This window comes from Mauremys mutica, chromosome 21, assembly GCF_020497125.1.
Source record: "Mauremys mutica isolate MM-2020 ecotype Southern chromosome 21, ASM2049712v1, whole genome shotgun sequence".
Classification (NCBI taxonomy): domain Eukaryota; kingdom Metazoa; phylum Chordata; order Testudines; family Geoemydidae; genus Mauremys; species Mauremys mutica.
The window spans coordinates 22,735,141-22,753,884 of NC_059092.1; the positions used below are offsets into that span (position 1 = coordinate 22,735,141).

The window sequence follows — 18,744 nt, forward strand, 5'->3', positions numbered from 1 at the left end:
TTAATGGCTCCCTGGGCAGCTCCTTGCCAGCTGCTCCAGGTGGTTCCCTGCTCCAGGGGCCCTGCGAGGCCCGGCTGGGTTGCTGGGCGACACTTGCCTGTTGGCAGAGCCAGGGCCTGCCCTGTCTGTGCTGGCTGGAGCCGGGCAGCGTTTGGGCGGGACGGAAGCTGGAGCGGGCGGGGAGGGGGCGGGGAGGCAGCGAGACGAGGCCGGTAGCGTAACTGGCTCTGCAGCTGCAGCAGCCGGCGACCGGGACAGGCTGTCACTGGCGTCCCCGGCCCGCGCCTGCCAGCATGAGCTCCAGGAAGCGGAGCTTCTCCTTCGGGGCCTATGGAGGGTAGGTGCCCCCGCGCAGCCCCCGGCACCTGTGGGCAGGGAGGGGTCCCTGAGCCCCGCACACATGAGAGCAACGGAGCTGGGCAGAATGAATGGGGGCTGGGCATGTCAGTGCCCCTCACTCCCGACCCGCAGCCCCCTGCTACCCCAGACCTGGGCTCCCCCCAGACAGTGCCCCTCACTCCCGACCCGCAGCCCCCTGCTACCCCAGACCTGGGCTCCCCCCAGACAGTGCCCCTCACTCCCGACCCGCAGCCCCCTGCTACCACAGACCTGGGCTCCCCCCAGACAGTGCCCCTCACTTCCGACCCGCAGCCCCCTGCTACCCCAGACCTGGGCTCCCCCCAGACAGTGCCCCTCACTTCCGACCCGCAGCCCCCTGCTACCGCAGACCTGGGCTCCCCCCAAACAGTGCCCCTCACTCCCGACCCGCAGCCCCCTGCTACCCCAGACCTGGGCTCCCCCCAGACAGTGCCCCTCACTCCCGACCCGCAGCCCCCTGCTACCCCAGACCTGGGCTCCCCCCAGACAGTGCCCCTCACTCCCGACCCGCAGCCCCCTGCTACCCCAGACCTGGGCTCCCCCCAGACAGTGCCCCTCTCACTCCCGACCCGCAGCCCCCTGCTACCCCAGACCTGGGCTCCCCCCAGACAGTGCCCCTCACTCCCGACCCGCAGCCCCCTGCTACCCCAGACCTGGGCTCCCCCCAGACAGTGCCCCTCACTCCCGACCCGCAGCCCCCTGCTACCGCAGACCTGGGCTCCCCCCAGACAGTGCCCCTCACTCCCGACCCGCAGCCCCCTGCTACCCCAGACCTGGGCTCCCCCCACACAGTGCCCCTCACTTCCGACCCGCAGCCCCCTGCTACCCCAGACCTGGGCTCCCCCCAGACAGTGCCCCTCACTCCCGACCCGCAGCCCCCTGCTACCCCAGACCTGGGCTCCCCCAGACAGTGCCCCTCACTTCCGACCCGCAGCCCCCTGCTACCCCAGACCTGGGCTCCCCCCAGACAGTGCCCCTCACTCCCGACCCGCAGCCCCCTGCTACCACAGACCTGGGCTCCCCCCAGACAGTGCCCCTCACTTCCGACCCGCAGCCCCCTGCTACCCCAGACCTGGGCTCCCCCCAGACAGTGCCCCTCACTTCCGACCCGCAGCCCCCTGCTACCGCAGACCTGGGCTCCCCCCAGACAGTGCCCCTCACTCCCGACCCGCAGCCCCCTGCTACCCCAGACCTGGGCTCCCCCCAGACAGTGCCCCTCACTTCCGACCCGCAGCCCCCTGCTACCGCAGACCTGGGCTCCCCCCAGACAGTGCCCCTCACTCCCGACCCGCAGCCCCCTGCTACCCCAGACCTGGGCTCCCCCCAGACAGTGCCCCTCACTCCCGACCCGCAGCCCCCTGCTACCGCAGACCTGGGCTCCCCCCAGACAGTGCCCCTCACTCCCGACCCGCAGCCCCCTGCTACCCCAGACCTGGGCTCCCCCCAGACAGTGCCCCTCACTCCCGACCCGCAGCCCCCTGCTACCGCAGACCTGGGCTCCCCCCAGACAGTGCCCCTCACTCCCGACCCGCAGCCCCCTGCTACCGCAGACCTGGGCTCCCCCCAGACAGTGCCCCTCACTCCCGACCCGCAGCCCCCTGCTACCCCAGACCTGGGCTCCCCCCAGACAGTGCCCCTCACTCCCGACCCGCAGCCCCCTGCTACCCCAGACCTGGGCTCCCCCCAGACAGTGCCCCTCACTCCCGACCCGCAGCCCCCTGCTACCCCAGACCTGGGCTCCCCCCAGACAGTGCCCCTCACTCCCGACCCGCAGCCCCCTGCTACCCCAGACCTGGGCTCCCCCCAGACAGTGCCCCTCACTCCCGACCCGCAGCCCCCTGCTACCCCAGACCTGGGCTCCCCCAGACAGTGCCCCTCACTTCCGACCCGCAGCCCCCTGCTACCCCAGACCTGGGCTCCCCCCAGACAGTGCCCCTCACTCCCGACCCGCAGCCCCCTGCTACCCCCGACCTGGGCTCCCCCAGACAGTGCCCCTCACTCCCGACCCGCAGCCCCCTGCTACCGCAGACCTGGGCTCCCCCCAGACAGTGCCCCTCACTCCCGACCCGCAGCCCCCTGCTACCCCAGACCTGGGCTCCCCCCAGACAGTGCCCTTCACTCCCAGCCCACATCCCCCTGCTACCGCAGACCTGGGCTCCCCCCAGACAGTGCCCCTCACTCCCAGCCCACATCCCCCTGCTACCCCAGACCTGGGCTCCCCCCAGACAGTGCCCCTCACTTCCGACCCGCAGCCCCCTGCTACCCCAGACCTGGGCTCCCCCCAGACAGTGCCCCTCACTCCCAGCCCACATCCCCCTGCTACCCCAGACCTGGGCTCCCCCCAGACAGTGCCTCTTAATCCTGACCCGCAGCCCCCTGCTACCCCAGACCTGGGCTCCCCCCCATATCTCTGCCAGTGCCCCTTAATCCTGACCTGCACCCCCCTTCCTAGCCCAGCCCTGGGCTCCCCACACACAGCTCTGCTGGCCCCCCTTAATCTTGACCTGCAGCCCTGGGCTCCCCACCACACCTAGCTCTGCGAGTCCTGATCTGCAGCCTATTTCCTGCCTGCTTCACTAGTCCAGTTCCGCCACCCTTCCCCTGGTTCTGTGATCTCCCCATGCTGCTGCCCTGCGGCAGCACCTGCTAGTCCAGCTCTGCCCCTGCACTGTTGGTCGGGTCCATACCTGTGTGGCTCAGACAGGTGGGAGTGGGGGTGTCTCTTGCTGGACCGTGCAGGTGTTTGCACACATCAGGGAGCTAGACAGCAAGAGCCTGTGAGCTCTCCGCACTGGGTGCAAGGGACTGGGCACGGGCCAGGTTCCAGCCTCTGAGGGTCTGGCTGAGCCGGGGGGTCTGTCTCACAGCCCCCGGGGACCAAGTACAGACAATTTGTGAGCGAGAAGCGGGAGAACGAGTGTGCGTTGTGCCCACGCAACCACCTCCCAGCGCTCAGAAGAGAACCAGGGATTGTACCACTCAGCAGTTTCCCTACAGGCAAGGAAGAGCCCACGACTGGCCGCAGGACTCCTGGGTTCTGTTCTCCGCCTGGCCACTGGCTCACCATGTAGCCATCGGCAAGTTCCTTTTCTGGGCTCCCGTTTCCCGCTCAGACAGACACTTGCCTTCCTCGTTCCCTTCTCTTGGTGGCCCTGGGGTGGCGGGTGCTGGCGATGCCGCGAGTGGGCGTCCTGCACTGAGAAGAGACCTAGGCTGAGCGCCAGACCAGTAGGTCAGTGACAGCTGGGGAATATAACCTGGGAGTCCTGCCGCTCAGCCCCTGCTCTAACCACTGGACCCCACTCCCTGCCTAGATTCAGTCCCTCTTCCCAACCAGCCCCTCTGTGGTTGCCTCCTCTGGGCAGGGAGTCAGCCGTGAACAGGCCAGGTAGAGGGATCTGTGGGGAGGAGGGCGCTTGCTGGGGCTGAGGGCTCAGCTGAGGTTTGGGGGTGCGCCTCAGGCTCTGGGGGCTCTGGGAAGTGCTGGTGTCAGAGTCAAAGAGAATTTTTAAACCTCCTTCTGCATCTGTGCTCCAAAGACGGAGCGCTAGCGCCAGGGGCCCTGCTAGTCCCTCAGATGCTCGGGGCCATTCTGTAGAAATTCAGCCTGGCAAACTCATTTCACTTGCAACCTGGGTCAGGATTCAAACCCAGGTCCCTGCAAGAGAAAGGGGGAGGAGGCTGTTTGGTTTGGCCCCACCCCCCAGTTCTGAGAGCAGGGCAAGGAGCTGCCTATAGCGACAACGGGAAGGTCCCTTGCGGCTGCCATGTGGGGGAAGGGCTTGCTGTGGGTTGAGGAGGGGATAGGGTCCCTTGCTGTCGTGAGTGCCCCCCAGCTGTGAGCGGGGCTGGCGGCCAGCGTCAGAATGTGGGTCCCAGCAGCGGGCTAGGAGCTGGCCCTGCAGAGTCAGCTGGGGGCAGGCTCCCGGCTCAGAGAGCTCAGCAGTGGACTGAGGTTGGAGGGGCTGGTAGACTTGCACTGAGCCAATAATCATGATGGCACTGGGTGCTCAGACCCTGCTGTACCCACCACAGCGCCAGCCAGACACGGATTAACCCCCTGCCCTCATGAGCCATTAGCCATCACTGCCCAGGCCAATCAGCACTGGAACAGTAAGAGGGGCCCTGGCAGAGCTGGGGGGGCAGGGCGGGGATAGCACAGGGTGGGGATGGAGGGGCCCCGGCAGAGCTGGGGGGGCAGGGGGAGGCTGTGGGCAGGGGATGGAGGGGTCCCGGCAGAGCGGGGGGGGGGGGTGGGGATAGCAGGGGGTAGGGAAGGAGGGAGGGGCCCCGGCAGAGCTGGGGGGGGCGGGGGGGCTGTGGGCAGGGGATGGAGGGGCCCAGCAGAGCTGGGGGGGCAGGGTGGGGATAGCACAGGGTGGGGATGGAGGGGCCCAGCAGAGCTGGGGGGGCAGGGGGAGGCTGTGGGCAGGGGAGGGAGGGGTCCCGGCAGAGCTGGGGGTGGGGATGAAGGGACCTGGCAGAGCTGGGGGGCAGGGCGGGGATAGCAGGGGGTAGGGAAGGAGGGAGGGGTCCCGGCAGAGCTGGGGGGGGGGTAGGGGGGGGCTGTGGGCAGGGGATGGAGGGGCCCTGGCAGAGCTGGGGGGTGGGGATGAAGGGACCTGGCAGAGCTGGGGGGGTAGGGCGGGGATAGCACAGGGTGGGGATGGAGGGGCCCCGGCAGAGCTGGGGGGGCAGGGGGAGGCTGTGGGCGGGGGATGGAGGGGCCCCGGCAGAGCTGGGGGGCAGGGCGGGGATAGCACAGGGTGGGGATGGAGGGGCCCCGGCAGAGCTGGGGGGGCAGGGGGAGGCTGTGGGCAGGGGAGGGAGGGGTCCCGGCAGAGCTGGGGGTGGGGATGAAGGGACCTGGCAGAGCTGGGGGGTAGGGGGGGCTGTGGGCAGGGGATGGAGGGGCCCAGCAGAGCTGCGGGGGAGGGTGGGGATAGCAGGGGGTAGGGAAGGAGGGAGGGGTCCCGGCAGAGCTGGGGGGGTGCAGGGCAGGGCTAGCCAGGGGCTGCAGGGCAGGACTGAGGGGCACTGGCCGAGCTGCATGGTGCATGTGGGTCACGCAGCACTTGCCTGCCCCAGCTCGGGGCCGCCTGCCCCGGTGCTGTTTGCAGTGTTTTCCTCCTGCTGAATCGTGGCTGTCGGCCCCTTGTGAGGACTCAGCACGTGGGTCCTGGCAGGGAGCTAGGTCGGGGCTGCCCCGGGGGCTGGACAATGGGCCTGCTGCCTCGAGGCTGAGGGGCTTGGGCCCAGCATTACGGGAGAGTCACCTCCAAGCCCTGTGACACCTGGATGAGGAGTTCGGTGCCTCCTGGGGCTGGACCCGGGCTGGGAGCCAGGGGGCAGGTGTCTGATGGGAGCCCCAGGGGGCTGGAGGATACTCATCAGGCAGCCTGGGGAGATTTGGTTGGAGGAGGCTAGTGTGTGCAGGGCAGTGGGAGGGAGGAGAGGCCCTGTGCTCTGGAGGATTGGGGGGGAGGTGCTGTGCTGGGGGGCTGTGCTGTGCTGGGGGGCTGGGGGGGCTGTGCTTGGGGAGATGGGGGGCTGTGTTTGGGGGGGATGAGGGGCTGTGCTGGGAGAAGGGGCTGAGCTGGGGATCTGTGCTGGGGGATGGGGGACTGGGCTGGGGGATGAAGGACTGGGCTGGGGGGTACCTGGGGATGGGAGCTGCAGCGTTTCACCTCTGTGTTGCTTTGAGCCCTGCCCTGGTCAGCAGAGAGCCCTGGGAGTGCCCAGGCGTGTCTGACCACATGGGGGGAGGGATAGCTCAGTGGTTTGAGCACTGGCCTGCTAAACCCAGGGTTGTGAGTTCATTCCTTGAGGGGGCCACTTAGGAATCTGGGGCAGAAATTGGTCCTGCCAGTGAAGGCAGGGGGCTGGACTCAATGACCTTTCGAGGTCCCTTCCAGTTCTAGGAGATTGGTATATCTCCTATTATTACCTTTATTACAGCTGAGTTGATTGGGGGTCAGACTGGCCTTATCGGTGCAGTCACTACTCGGTCCCTTGTTCGCCTTGGCTGAGGGGTGCAAGCTGATTGGACAGCCCCGGCCTGGCTCCTGGCCCTGCCTCGCCCGCCGGGCTCAGCCCCCGCCCTGGGGAACTGGCACCCTCCCTTGGGCAGGTCTTGTTCCCCCATTGCACCAAGGTGGCTAGAAATCCCGTCTCTTGGGGTGGAGGTGGGAGTGGCTCTGAGCTCACCCCCACTGTAGAGCTGGTGTTACAAGGGCTGGGGAATGGCGAGAGACACAGGCCTGGGACTGGCTTCCTGGGAGCTCCCCCAGCCAGCGCTCCGATCTCCCCCGGCTGTGCCTCTGCTGAGAGATGTTGGAGCTAGACTGGGGGTGACGCTGACCCCATTGTCTACGGCGCCCCCTAGCTACCAGGCCAGAGACCTGCCCCTAGTAATCCCTAGGGCAGAGCTTTGAGAATGGTCAGGGATGGAGAATCCATCATGACCCCAGTGAATTGGTCCAATGGTTAATTACTGTCACTGGTAAAAATGTTCGCCTTAGTGTGAACGTGTCTCGCCTCTGCTTCCTGCCACTGGGTTGGGGCAGAGCTGTCGCTGCCAGCCTGACAAGCCCCTTAGGAAATATTTGTTCCCCACGTAAGTACTTACAGGCTGGGATCAAGTCAACCCCGAGCCGTCTCTTTGTTCGGCTACATGGATGGAGCTCCGTGAGTCAGTCTCTATACGGCAGGTTTTCTAACCCAGTTTAATCATCCCCCTGGCTCTTCTCTGACCCCTCTCCAGTTTATCGGCATCCTCCTGGAGCTGTGGCTGGAGCCAGGATGCCAGGAGCAGGCGCCCCAGTGCCAAGCACAGAGGAAAATTAACCTCTCTGCTCCTCCTTGAGATACTTGAATGCATAACCCAGGTACCTGATTACCCTTTTGGCCAGGGTGTTGCCCTGGGAGCTCGTGTTCAGCTGATCATTTCCCATGACCCCCTGTCTTGTTCTGAAGGGCTGGGAATGGAGCCAGGCTAGGCTGGGCTGGGGGAGAAACGAAAATTCACCCTCATCTGGTTGGAATGTGTTTACTGCTCTGGGGCCGGGCTCACAGTGCATTAGTTGCCAGGATACCCTGTTCCCTCTGTACATCCTCAGGGCTCAGGCACATTAGCACGTACCTGCCTCTCCAGGGCACCTTGCCTTGCAAATAGCACCAGAAAGGCTCCTCCATGCACCAGGTGGGGTGCGCATTGTTGCCTAGACAACTGCTGAGCACAGCTGCGCAATGCCTCGCACCAAGGCTACCCCCTCCCACACATGTGCAGCTTGGCACTTGTGGGCACAGCCCCACATACTGAGCTCACTGGTGCGAACTCGGGGGCACTGCTGGGGGGTGATGTGCATTTTAGTCATTGCCCGGTGCCAGCTGGCGCACTGCGACTGCCCAGCCCAAGGGGCTCTCCCCGTTTATCCAGCTCCCCTAGGCTGGGAAGAACCTAGCTGTCTACACCGGCGGTTAGGTTGGCTTCACCGCATCACTCGGGGTGGATTGGTCACACCCCTGTGCGATGTCGCCGTGTCGGCCTCACTTAGATCTGGGGCTAGACCCCAGAGCTCCTGCCTGCCAGCTTTGGTCACTGCCCTGCACTGCCAGCTCCTTGCTCTTTGTACAGTGTCTCCAGCCCCACCCAGCACACGCTGCACCGGGGCCAGCTCCAGGGGTTTGCTGCCCCAAGCAGCAAAAAGGGGGAAAAAAAGCCGCAATCTGCAGCTCTACCGCCGCCGCTTCAGTCTTCAGCGGCAATTTGCCGGCTGGTCCTTCACTCCGAGAGGGAGTGAGGGACCCGCCGCTGAAGACCCAGACGTGCCGCCCCTCACCGTTGGCCGCCCCAAGCAGCTGCTTGCTGGGCTGGTGCTGGAGCCGGAGCCGGTCCTGCGCCGCACTGCCCATTCAGTGCTAATGACAGAGGAATTGGCGCACCCGTAACACCCTCCTTTGCCCATCTTGCTGCCTGACCGAGAGTCCACGGCACTTGCGGGACTGGGAAACGTTGCCAAGTTTCTGTTAGCTGAGCTCAGCTGGCATTATTGTGACCTGCTCCCAGTTCAGCATCAGTCTCTTCAGTCAGGAGTGAGACCAGTAGCGACATAATCCCTCTGCCACCTTTCAGCTGGGGGCATTTGCTTTTCACCTTGAGGGCTGAGGCCTGATGCATATGAGGAAAGCTGCCCCAGTTTAACTGCACTGAGCTAGTTAAATGGAGAAATCTCTTCCCCAGCAGAGCTCAGTATCTGCGGAGGGCCCGAGTCTGTTACAACCCCACTAGAGAGCTGCAGCAGCTCCTGCTTTTAGCTTTGGAATCCCTGATGGGTTCTCAGTGTCCGCCACTCTCAGCCCTGGTCTACACACAGCCCCGGGGTCGAACTAGGGTACGCGAATTCAGCTACGTGAATAACGTAGCTGAATTCGAACTACCCTAGTTCGAATGACTTACCGTCCAGACGCCGCGGAAGCGAACTCCGCGGCTCCAAGGTCGACTCCGGCAACTCCTCCTGCCGCGGTGGAGTACCGGAGTCGACTGCGGCGCTTCCGGAGTTCGAACTATCGCGTCTAGATCAGACGCGATAGTTCGAACTCCGAGAAGTCGAACTCGCCGCGTCGACCCGGCGGGTAAGTATAGACGTGGCCTCACATGCATGCACTGAACCTGGTTTAACCCTTGTATAAATCAGTTTAACTTATGATGCGAGCTGAAGTGCTGTCAGCTATGGTTAAGCCAGTTTCAGTGCATCGGCATTAAGGGGTTTGCCCCAGTTTCAGTGCATTGATTTAGTTAAATTGTTGTCTCTTTGCTCATATAGACCAGGCCGAAGCTTCCGGTCCTGAGTCAAGAGCCCTGCCTGGGAAAGAGAAGGGCCCCCTCCCAGGAGGCAGCCAGCAGTCCCCAGAGACCCAGACCAGAGAGCCTAGGAAGAGCTTAATTACCTTCAAACAAAACTCTGATTTAGGATTTAACCCTTCCTCTCTGGGCGTTCAACCCCCAGAGCCCTACAGGAGAACCTGGAAGTGAAACTACTAGAAACAGACTGGAAACTCACTAGTCTGGCAATTGACTGAGACCAGGAAGATGCAGCCAGAGGGCATGGAGAAGAGTAAATGAGGAGCCAGATCTTCAGCTGGTGAGAATTGGCTGTAACACAAGTGAAGTCAGTGGGCTTGAACCCCAGCTGCTGTGAATTGCTGCTGCTCCATTGAAGTCAATGACACAATGCTGATTTCTACCAGCTAAGGATCTGGCCCTCCAAGTTTAAAATTCTCCCCGTTTTAATGAAGGCCCAGGCCAGGCTGGCTTGGGGGCTGTTCCAAGCCCCTTTGGTCTCTGCATAAGCGGAGGGGTTTGCCTCTGTGCCTTGGCTAAGCATGTCACTTCCCTGCTGTGTTTTGCAGCACCCTGGCTGCTGTGCCACCCAGACAGCAAGTGTGAAAAATCGGGACGGGGTGGGGGGTAATAGGAGTCTATATAAGAAAAAGACCCCAAAATTGGTACATCTGGTCACCCTAGCTGTGCCTCATGCCAGAGGTGGCTGCATTTCAGGCGGTTTGTGTCTCAGTGATGGGGTGGGGGTGGGGGTAACCCCCAGGTGAAACAGTCGCTGGAGATGAGGTTACTGCTGGGGGAAGCAGTGTCCACGGTGTGTTTCCAGACACCGGACCCAGGGCTGCGCAGGAAGCTGCCTGGCGCCTGAGCTGGCCGGACAGGTTCCAGGACTCAAGACTTGTTTTTACCCCTGCTCTGAGGACAGATTGGGCTGCAGGTGGCAAAACGGGGGAGGGGTAGGGACTGGCTTTTTGTTGGGTTTGCACAGCCCCAAACACAATGGGGGCCTGGATCACGATTGGGGCCCCCTCAGCATACCCAGTAATAACGGCTCCCAGGCTCTCCAGACTGGGCCAGGATCCCCCCCAGCACCATTCTGCCCAGCTTCCTGCCCCGCCTCTCCCCTGCTGCTGCCTATGGCGCCAGGGCCTTTGGTCGGTTCCCCCCCGAGAGTGGGACGTTCTGGGGGAAGGGAGCAGGGTCGAGCGGGGCTGGGAAGGGCCTGCTTGAATGGTGGCTAATACTAGCAGGCCTGGCCATTCAGCCCTTTCTCCAAGATGGTCCCAAGCACCAGCCACAGTTCAGTAGGGTCCAGTCCTGGGAGTGCTCCCTGCAGTCAGTGGGCATGAAGGGGGGAGGGGAGGGAGCGGGGGGGTTGGCCTGGAGGGGTCCCAGCACCTCAAGCTGTGGGGTCATGGGGGAGAATGCTTGGCCTTTCCAAAACCCTCTAGCCCTGCTGAGCTGAGTCCTGCCCGATGCCAGGGCCTGGGAGCTGGCTCTCTGGGCCTGCTTCTCTCTGGCGCTGGTGCCATCTCTGCCTGGGTTCGTGGCTTCTCTCTGCCAGCTTGGCTGACTGGGCCTGAGGTTTGTTCCCTCCAGATCATCGCCTCCTCGGCTCAGCTCACCTCCACCACAGGGCTCAGCTGGCTACAGGCCTGGCGTGGATCACTCCTCTCCCTGCCTGGTTTCCACTGCCTGCAAGACACTCTGCCCTGTGGCTCCCTGTGTCCCATTCGCCCCCTGGTGCTGCCCTGCCTGGCTAGCCCTGACTGCCCACCCCCAGAGAGCATTCTCCTCTGCAGCTGCTCCATCCAGAGCAGTCTGCCCCTCCCTGCCTACTCTCCAGGTCTCCGGACACAGCTCCCCTTCCTCGCAGCCCCGATGTCCCCCTGGATGGATGAGGGAGCCCTGCAGGCTGGAGGGGCAGGGCCCTTGTCCCCTAGGGCCATGGCCACCCGTCTAACTGGCTTCTCCATCTTGTTTTTCAGGGTGGACAAGTCATTCATCTATCACAGAAGCCTCCGGTGAGTAGGTGACTGGCCCTGTGGTCCTTGCTCCATCCTGGAGGAGGCCGGGGTGGAGTGGGGACGGACAGGGCTCTCCGAGGCATGGGGCAGCCAGGGGCTCAGGCTGTTGGGGGTGGGGGGAGGCTGTGAGTGTTCTGGCTCTCAGGGCAGTTTCTGGAGCCCCCACTTGGAAGGACAGAGAAATATTAGCAGGAGGCCTAGCCCCCCGAGGGTTGTGGGGCACAGAGAGGGGGTGGACTCAGAGCCAGCTGCCGGGGATGCAGGGAGGGGCTGGGACTAGTTGGAACCTGACTGTCCAGGACCCGACATGAGGAGCTGGGTTGGCTCTAGAATGGCCGAGCTGAAGGATTCCAGTCACCATTGTTCTGCCCATGGCTAATGGGAGCTGCAGTAGAGCAGACGTCCTGAGGCTGAGGGTCTGGGGTTATGCCAGGGGGCCCTGAGGATCCCCTGGGATCCTGGGTCTTAGGGCCACTGTCTGTGCTGAATGAGCAGGAGCCGGGTTTCCAAGCATGCAGCCGGCACTCAGGGATCAGTGGTAGGTGCTTGCCTGGCTCAGCGCCCACAGCGACCTGCCTGTGGCAGTGTGTGGGGCAGGGCCGGAGTGAAGGGAGGGGCAGGACGGGGATTTCTGGGACCAAGTTTGTAGCTGGAGTCTGGACGTGAGGGTCAGGGGCACATCCCCTGCAGGGATCCTGCACCGGAGAGCCGACAATGGGCACCTCCCAGACACTCTGGGTGCTTGGGTGGTGCCAAGCTGAAAGGGGCATTGTCCCTGTGAGAGAGATGCTGCCAGCTTGGCCGAGTCTGGCATTGGCGCGGGCCTGAGGGCCATTGGCCACATTGGGTCCTGGCAGGTTCCTGTGGCATGCGCTGTACAGGGCAGGAGGTGGCCTCCAGAGGGCAGGGCGCGGCTTGGGGCCTGGGTGCACGGTGACCCGCACCAGCTGCGTGTCAGCCCCTGAGCCTAGCATTGCATCGGCCCATGGGGGCTGGACCAGACAGCCATTAGGTGGCACCGTAGAGCTGCAGTGTCAATGTCGCTGAGCCAAGGGGCAGCTGCTCTGGGTTTTTAACCCCATAGTACCCTCCTCCCCTGCAGCGCATGGGGGAGGCTTAGCTTGTCTCCTGCCTTGGAACGGGAGCTGCAGACTCCAGGCTCCCTGAAGCACCACAGAGCCACTCAGAGGGGAGAAAGGGCTGCCAAGTGGCCAAGGCACTAGCTAAGACCTGGGAAATCCTCAGCACTGCCACAGCCTTCCCGTGTGACCTCAGACCTGTCCCTTAGCCTCTCTGCTGCAGTTGCCATCTGTACAGTGGGGGTAACAGCTGTGCCCTGCTCACCAGGTGCAAGGTGACAGCTATTAGTTAGGCGCTCGGATACCACAATCCCACGGCTGGATAAGTACTTGCGCTAGGAAGAGATTCTCCGCCCTGCCTCCTCCCCAGCAATGGCATCAGCTGGGCCTGGAGCTCTGCTGGATCAGGGCACTGGGCTCTTGAACTCAGAGTGCTTTGAATGCGTGGGGGGGTGAAGATTGGTGTTATCTGACCCCCATTTCCTACCTGGGGGAGGTGAGACACAGGGACAGGAGGTGGGCCTGGCCCCACAGGCAGTCAGTGAGTCACCAGGACCAGATGGGATTCACCCAAGAGTTCTGAAGGAACTCAAATGTGAAATTGCAGAACTATTGACTGTGGTTTGTAACCTATCATTTAAATCAGCTTCTGTACCAGATGACTGGAGGATAGCTAACGTGGCGCCAATTTTTAAAATGGGCTCCAGAGGTGACCCCGGCAATTACAGGCCTGACTTCAGTACTGGGCAAACTGGTTGAAACTAGAACAAAATTATCAGACAGTTAGATGAACATAATTTGTTGGGGAAGAGTCAACATGGTTTTTGTAAAGGGAAATCATGCCTCACCAATCTACTAGAATTCCTTGAGGGGGTCAACAAGCATGTGGACAAGGGGGATCCAATGGATATAGTGTCCTTAGATTTTCAGAAAGCCTTTGACAAAGTCCTTCACCAGAGGCTCTTAAGCAAAGTAAGCAGTCATGGGGTAAGAGGGAAGGTGCTCTGATGGATCAGTAACTGGTTAAAAGACAGGAAACAAAGGGTAGGAATAAATGGTCAGTTTTCAGACTGGAGAGAGGTAACTAGTGGTGTCCCCCAGGGTCTGTACTGGGCCCAGTCCTATTCAACATATTCCTAAATGATCTGGAAAAAGGGGTAACAGTGAGGTGGCAAAATTTGCAGATGATACAAAACTACTCAAGATAGTTACGTCCCAGGCAGATTGTGAAGAGCTACAAAAGGATCTCTCAAAACTGGGTGAGTGGGCAGCAAAATGGCAGATGAAATTCAGTGTTGATAAATGCAAAGTAATGCACATTGGAAAGCATAATCCCAACTATACATATAAAATGATGGGGTGTAAATTAGCTGTTACCACTCAAGAATGAGATCTTGGAATCACTGTGGATAGTTCTCTGGAAACATCCACTCAATGTGCAGCGGCAGTCAAAAAAGTGAACAGAATGTTGGGCATCATTAAGAAAGGGATAGATAATAAGATAGGAAATATCATATTGCCTCTATATACATCCATGGTGCACCCACATCTTGAATACTGCATGCAGCTGTGATCGCCCCATCTCAAAAAAGACATATTGGATTTGGAAAAGGTTCAGAAAAGGGCAACAAAAATGATTAGGGGTATGGAACAGCTTCCATGTGAGGTGAGATTAATAAGACCGAGGGGAGTTTTCAGCTTGGAAAAGAGATGACTAAGGGGGGATAGGATTGAGGTCTATAAAATCATGGCTGGTGTGGAGAAAGTAAATAAGGAAATATTATTAACTCCTTATAACACACGAACTAGGGGTCACCAAATGAAATTACTAAGCAGCAGGTTTAAAACAAACAACATACAGGTTTAAAACAAACAACATACAGGTTTCTTCACACAACATACAGTCAACCTGTGGAACTCCTTGCCAGAAGATATTGGGAAGGCCAAGGCTATAACAGGGTCCAAAAAAGAACTAATAAGTTCACGGAGGATAAGTCCATCCAGGGCTATCAGACAGGCTGGGCAGGGATGGTGTCCCTAGCCTCTTGTTTGCCAGAAGCTGGGAATGGGTGATGGGATGGATCACCTGATGATTCCCTGTTCTGTGCATTCCCCCTGGGGCACCTGGCACTGGCACTGTCAGAAGACGGGATACTGGGCTAGATGGACCTTTGGTCTGACCCAGTTTGGCCGTTCTTATGTTCAGAAATAGCCCAGTCTCCTGCATCCCAGGCTCTTACACTAGCTGCTGTTTTATGCTGCCCCCTTCTGAAGAGAGTTTGCCCTCACTGGGGTGGTGGCTGGTGGGAATTCCTCCATCTGAGAGAAGAGATCAAACCAGGGGCTGGCCTAGGCTGAGATGCATTAGAAGTTGTAGTGGGGATGAAGAATTGGGCAGAGCCCTGTGATCTGTTCCCCGCTGTTCCACTGACCTACTAGGCGTCCTTGGGAAGCTCCCCTCCCAGTGCCTCAGTTTCCCCATCTGTACTATGGTGCTGGTGCTGTGTGGATAAAATACACCCATCTGTGAGGCGTTGAAGCCACCCCACACTTTCCTTAGTGTGGTTTTTGGGGCCAATATAGTTTCCCAGCCACACTGCAGCCAATCCAGCTGTGTGAGCTCAGATCCTGAGTTCACAGAACTGACAAGGCTGGGGCCATCAGTGGGTGTGCTGAGCATTGCTCTCTAGTGACCCCTTTTAGCATGGTCTGAGCCAGGAGAATGGTGCTTGTGGCACAGGGCTGGGGCACTGACATCCATCTGGGGCGCTGTGGGGCAGGCGTTTCCTCAGGAATCACTATGGAGGCTGAGCCCCAGCCATGGATGTTGGTTTTGGGAGGGCAGGAAATGCAGCCTCTGGTCTCACTTGGGGAGTTTCCATCCCCAGGAGAGAGCACTAGCCCCGTGGGACAGAGCTCAGCTGGAACCATCCCACACTGCAGCTGTCTGGCCAGGGTGGGCACATGGCTCTCTGTGCTCCTGGCAGGCGCTGCCAGTTTTCCGCCGGAGATCGCAGGAGGAGCTTGGGGGACTTCCCCTGTGGGCAGATTGGTTCCCATTCATCCTTTACTGGGTTCCTCACATCTTCCTCTGAAGCATCTGGTTTGCGCCCGTGGAAGAGATGGGAGGCCGGCCTAGATCCACTGCAGCAGGAGGCAGGAGACTGGCCTGGAGTGTGAGAGAGGCTGGGTTGGAGGGGCCCATTGCTCTGGCGTGTGCGAGAAGGGGCGTGCCGTGCTGGCCTCGCTCTGTGCTCCCTGGGCGGCTGGGTGCATCAGGGCGATTGCACTAATAGGCATCAGCCAAGCCCATGCTGCAGCTTGGAGAGCGGAGTCCCTGGGGGACTCCGTCAGCTTCTTCCCTCCCCCGTCCCCCCATTTCACTCTTCCTGTAGCCATAGGAACCGGGAACAATCCTCCTCTCAGGCGCAGGCAGAGAGAGCAGGGAGCTGCAGCCCCTGGCTCCGGCCCATCCACAGGGCCAGAGCCTGTGCTGGCCCCTAGGGGAGAGACTGAGACCTGCTCCATACAGTGCATGGAGGGAGCAGGGCCGGAGGGAGGGCTTGGGGGCCCTGGAAGGAGCATGCTGGGGGTCCTGATGTGCTGCCACAGCCCCATTGATGTGGGAAAGAATGTGTCCGTGACCTCTGCAGTCATCTGAGCCCCAAGCAGCCCCGCAGGGTGTGGGGCTGGCACCTGTGGAAACCCACATCTGCCACCCTGGGCACCGACACCCTGCCCTGGCATGGGAAGGGGCGTGTATGCACCCAGGGCCAGGCAGTAGGGCACCAGGATGGTACCATCCTCTGTGACTGGCTGGAAGGAGAACCCTCAGGGAGGAGCAGTGGGACCCAGTGCAAGAGGAAAGACCTCATCCCCCAGCAAGGAGCCCCTGACCAAGAGCTTCATCCCTCCAGACAGAAGTGTGGGCAGCAGCCCCGCAGAAGTGTCCCCCTCTGTCTCCCTCCCCTCATCACCCCATTACATTGAATTGAAAGTCCAGCAGATAGAGATAGTATCAGAGGGGTAGCCGTGTTAGTCTGGTTCTGTAGAAGCAGCAAAGAATCCTGTGGCACCTTATAGACTAACAGACGTTTTGCAGCATGAGCTTTCGTGGGTGAATACCCACTTCTTCGGATGCAAGAGACTTGTATTCACCCACGAAAGCTCATGGTGCAAAACGTCTGTTAGTCTATAAGGTGCCACAGGATTCTTTGCTGCTTCTACAGATAGAGATGTAGAGCAGGAGCTGTGAACTCTGATTCCAGTGACTCCAGTGTCCTGAGCTCAGGCAAATCACTTCCCCTTGCAGCGTGTATCTTGTTTATTTCGAGGTGAAGCTCTTTGAGGCAGGGACTGGCTCTCACTAGGAGTCTGAGCAGCACCTGGCATGGGGGCCCCCTGATCTCAGCAGGGTCCAGCCGGTGCCTGGCATGGCAGGTCCCCGATCTCAGCTGAGACCTCTAGATGCTAACCCGATATACATAATAGTAACTAACAAGAGGAAAGGAATGGGGCAGCTATGCCAGAGCGGGTGTTGAATGGTGGTTCTATGCTTGTGTGGGTGGGTGTGTGTGTGGGGGCGTTCTGCTCTGTCCGTGGGGCTGGGGCCCTGCTATGGGTTTCCAACAGAGTATCATCCATTTGTAAAGCCCCTAGGAGCGGACCCCTGTGTCACAGAGTTCCCGGGCGATGCTCTGGAACTGCTCCCCACCAAGCCAGGCAGGACTTTGGGGAGCCTCCTCTCCCTCGGAGCAGCCTGTCTGCAGGGCAAGAAGCTCCCACGGCTTCACCTCCTGGGTCTGACCTTGGAGCATTCAGCATCCTCTGCCCCTCCGTGCGCTTCCCACAGCGAGTCCGCCCAGGCGGGGTCCTGGGGGGGCCACAGGGTCCTGCACCCCCACTTCGCAGTCAGACGTGACTCTCAGCCAGCCAGTAACACAGAGGTTTATTCGATGACAGGAACGGGGTCTAAAACAGAGCTTGTAGGTACAGAGAACGAGACCCCTCAGCCAGTCCATTCTGGGGCCCAGCAAGCCAGACACCCCCATCTGCCCTCACTCCTCATCCCCAGCCAGCCCAAACGGAAAACCCCCTCCAGCCCCTCCTTCTCTCGGCTTTGTCTCTTTCCCAGGCCAGGAGGTCACCTGATCTTTGTTCACCTTTAGCTATTCCCTTGAAAGGGGGGGGTAAGGGCCTTGGCCATTTGTTGCCAAGGAGACAGAGTGCCAGTGATTTATGCACACTGGCCTTTATCCCACCACCTAGAGACTTAAGAAATGCATAGGGGAAACTGAGGCACCCACAAAGTATTCAGAGCAAACATTAAGAACAGTCCCACTTAGTCACATCTCTCCCCCCTTCGAGACCAAACTGAGCAAGGTCACTTTAGCCGGTGACCTGGGGAAGTTCGAACCCACCAACGTTTCCATGGATACCCCATCATCTCTCCCATTCCGTGGTGGGAGTTACACCAGGCCCTTCCAGTTTCAGGCCCTCCTGTGGGTCTGTTGTGCTTGATGGTGCTTGCAGGCTGCATGTGGGAAGGTTTATGCAGCCTGTGCCCTTTTGCCACCGCAATACCCCTGGGGTTTAAACTGGGATTGGGTCTTTTCCCAGCGCTCCAGTTTGGAGGGCTGCAATTCGGGCTCTCTTGGTTATGAGCCCCCATCTTGACCTTGGCCACCCTGTGAACAGGTGTCTCTGTCCCCAGCAGCTCAGCATCAGTCCCTTGCATTTGACAACCCAAGGTTGTGAGGGGGCCATTTAGGGAACTGGGGTAAAAATCTGTCTGGGGATTGGTCCTGCTTTGAGCAGAGGGTTGGACTAGATACCTCCTGAAGTCCCTTCCAACCCTGAGATTCTATGAGACGCCGCCACGTCGGAGGAGCGTGGTCAGTATACACAGTAAAGCGCCACCCAAATAGATACATCTGCAGCTTTCTAAGGGCCTGCACCATGGCTGGGCATTTCTTCTCTGAGGCCGCAGAGTTCTGCTCCCGGGGCAGCAGTTTCTTGCTCAGGTACCCAATGGGGTGTCTTCTCACTTCAGCACCGGCTTGCATCAGCACCGTGCCCAGCCCTGCATCTGAGGCGTCGGTGAACACTGCAAAGGGCTTGGCAAAGTCTGGGTTTACCAGATTTACCAGGCCCGGGATTAGAGCCTCCTTCAGCATACAGCAAAGAATCCTGTGGCACCTTATAGACTAACAGACGTTTTGCAGCATGAGCTTTCGTGGGTGAATACCCACTTCATCGGATGCAAGTGGTGGAAATTTCCTGGGGCAGGTATATATAAGCAAGCAAGAAGCAAGCTAGAGATAACGAGGTTAGATCAATCAGGGTGGATGAGGCCCTGTTCTAGCAGTTGAGGTGTGAAAACCAAGGGAGGAGAAACTGGTTCTGTAATTGGCAAGCC

At 60.3% G+C, this 18,744-nt stretch overlaps 1 protein-coding gene across 3 annotated transcripts in view; it reads left to right on the forward strand.

The window, feature by feature from the left end:
- Window positions 1–235: 235 nt before the first annotated feature.
- Window positions 236–18,744, forward strand: part of LOC123354277 (RAP1 GTPase activating protein) — a 172,573-nt gene continuing 154,064 nt past the window's right edge. The window contains exons 1-2 of one of the 3 annotated variants that reach the window (XM_044996127.1): window positions 236–337; window positions 11,209–11,244. In XM_044996127.1, coding sequence (XP_044852062.1) covers window positions 294–337; window positions 11,209–11,244 — 80 coding nt within the window. In that variant the 5' untranslated portion in view covers window positions 236–293. The remainder of the gene's footprint in view (window positions 338–11,208; window positions 11,245–18,744) is intronic. The other 2 variants (XM_044996125.1, XM_044996126.1) reach the window with 2 other exon arrangements.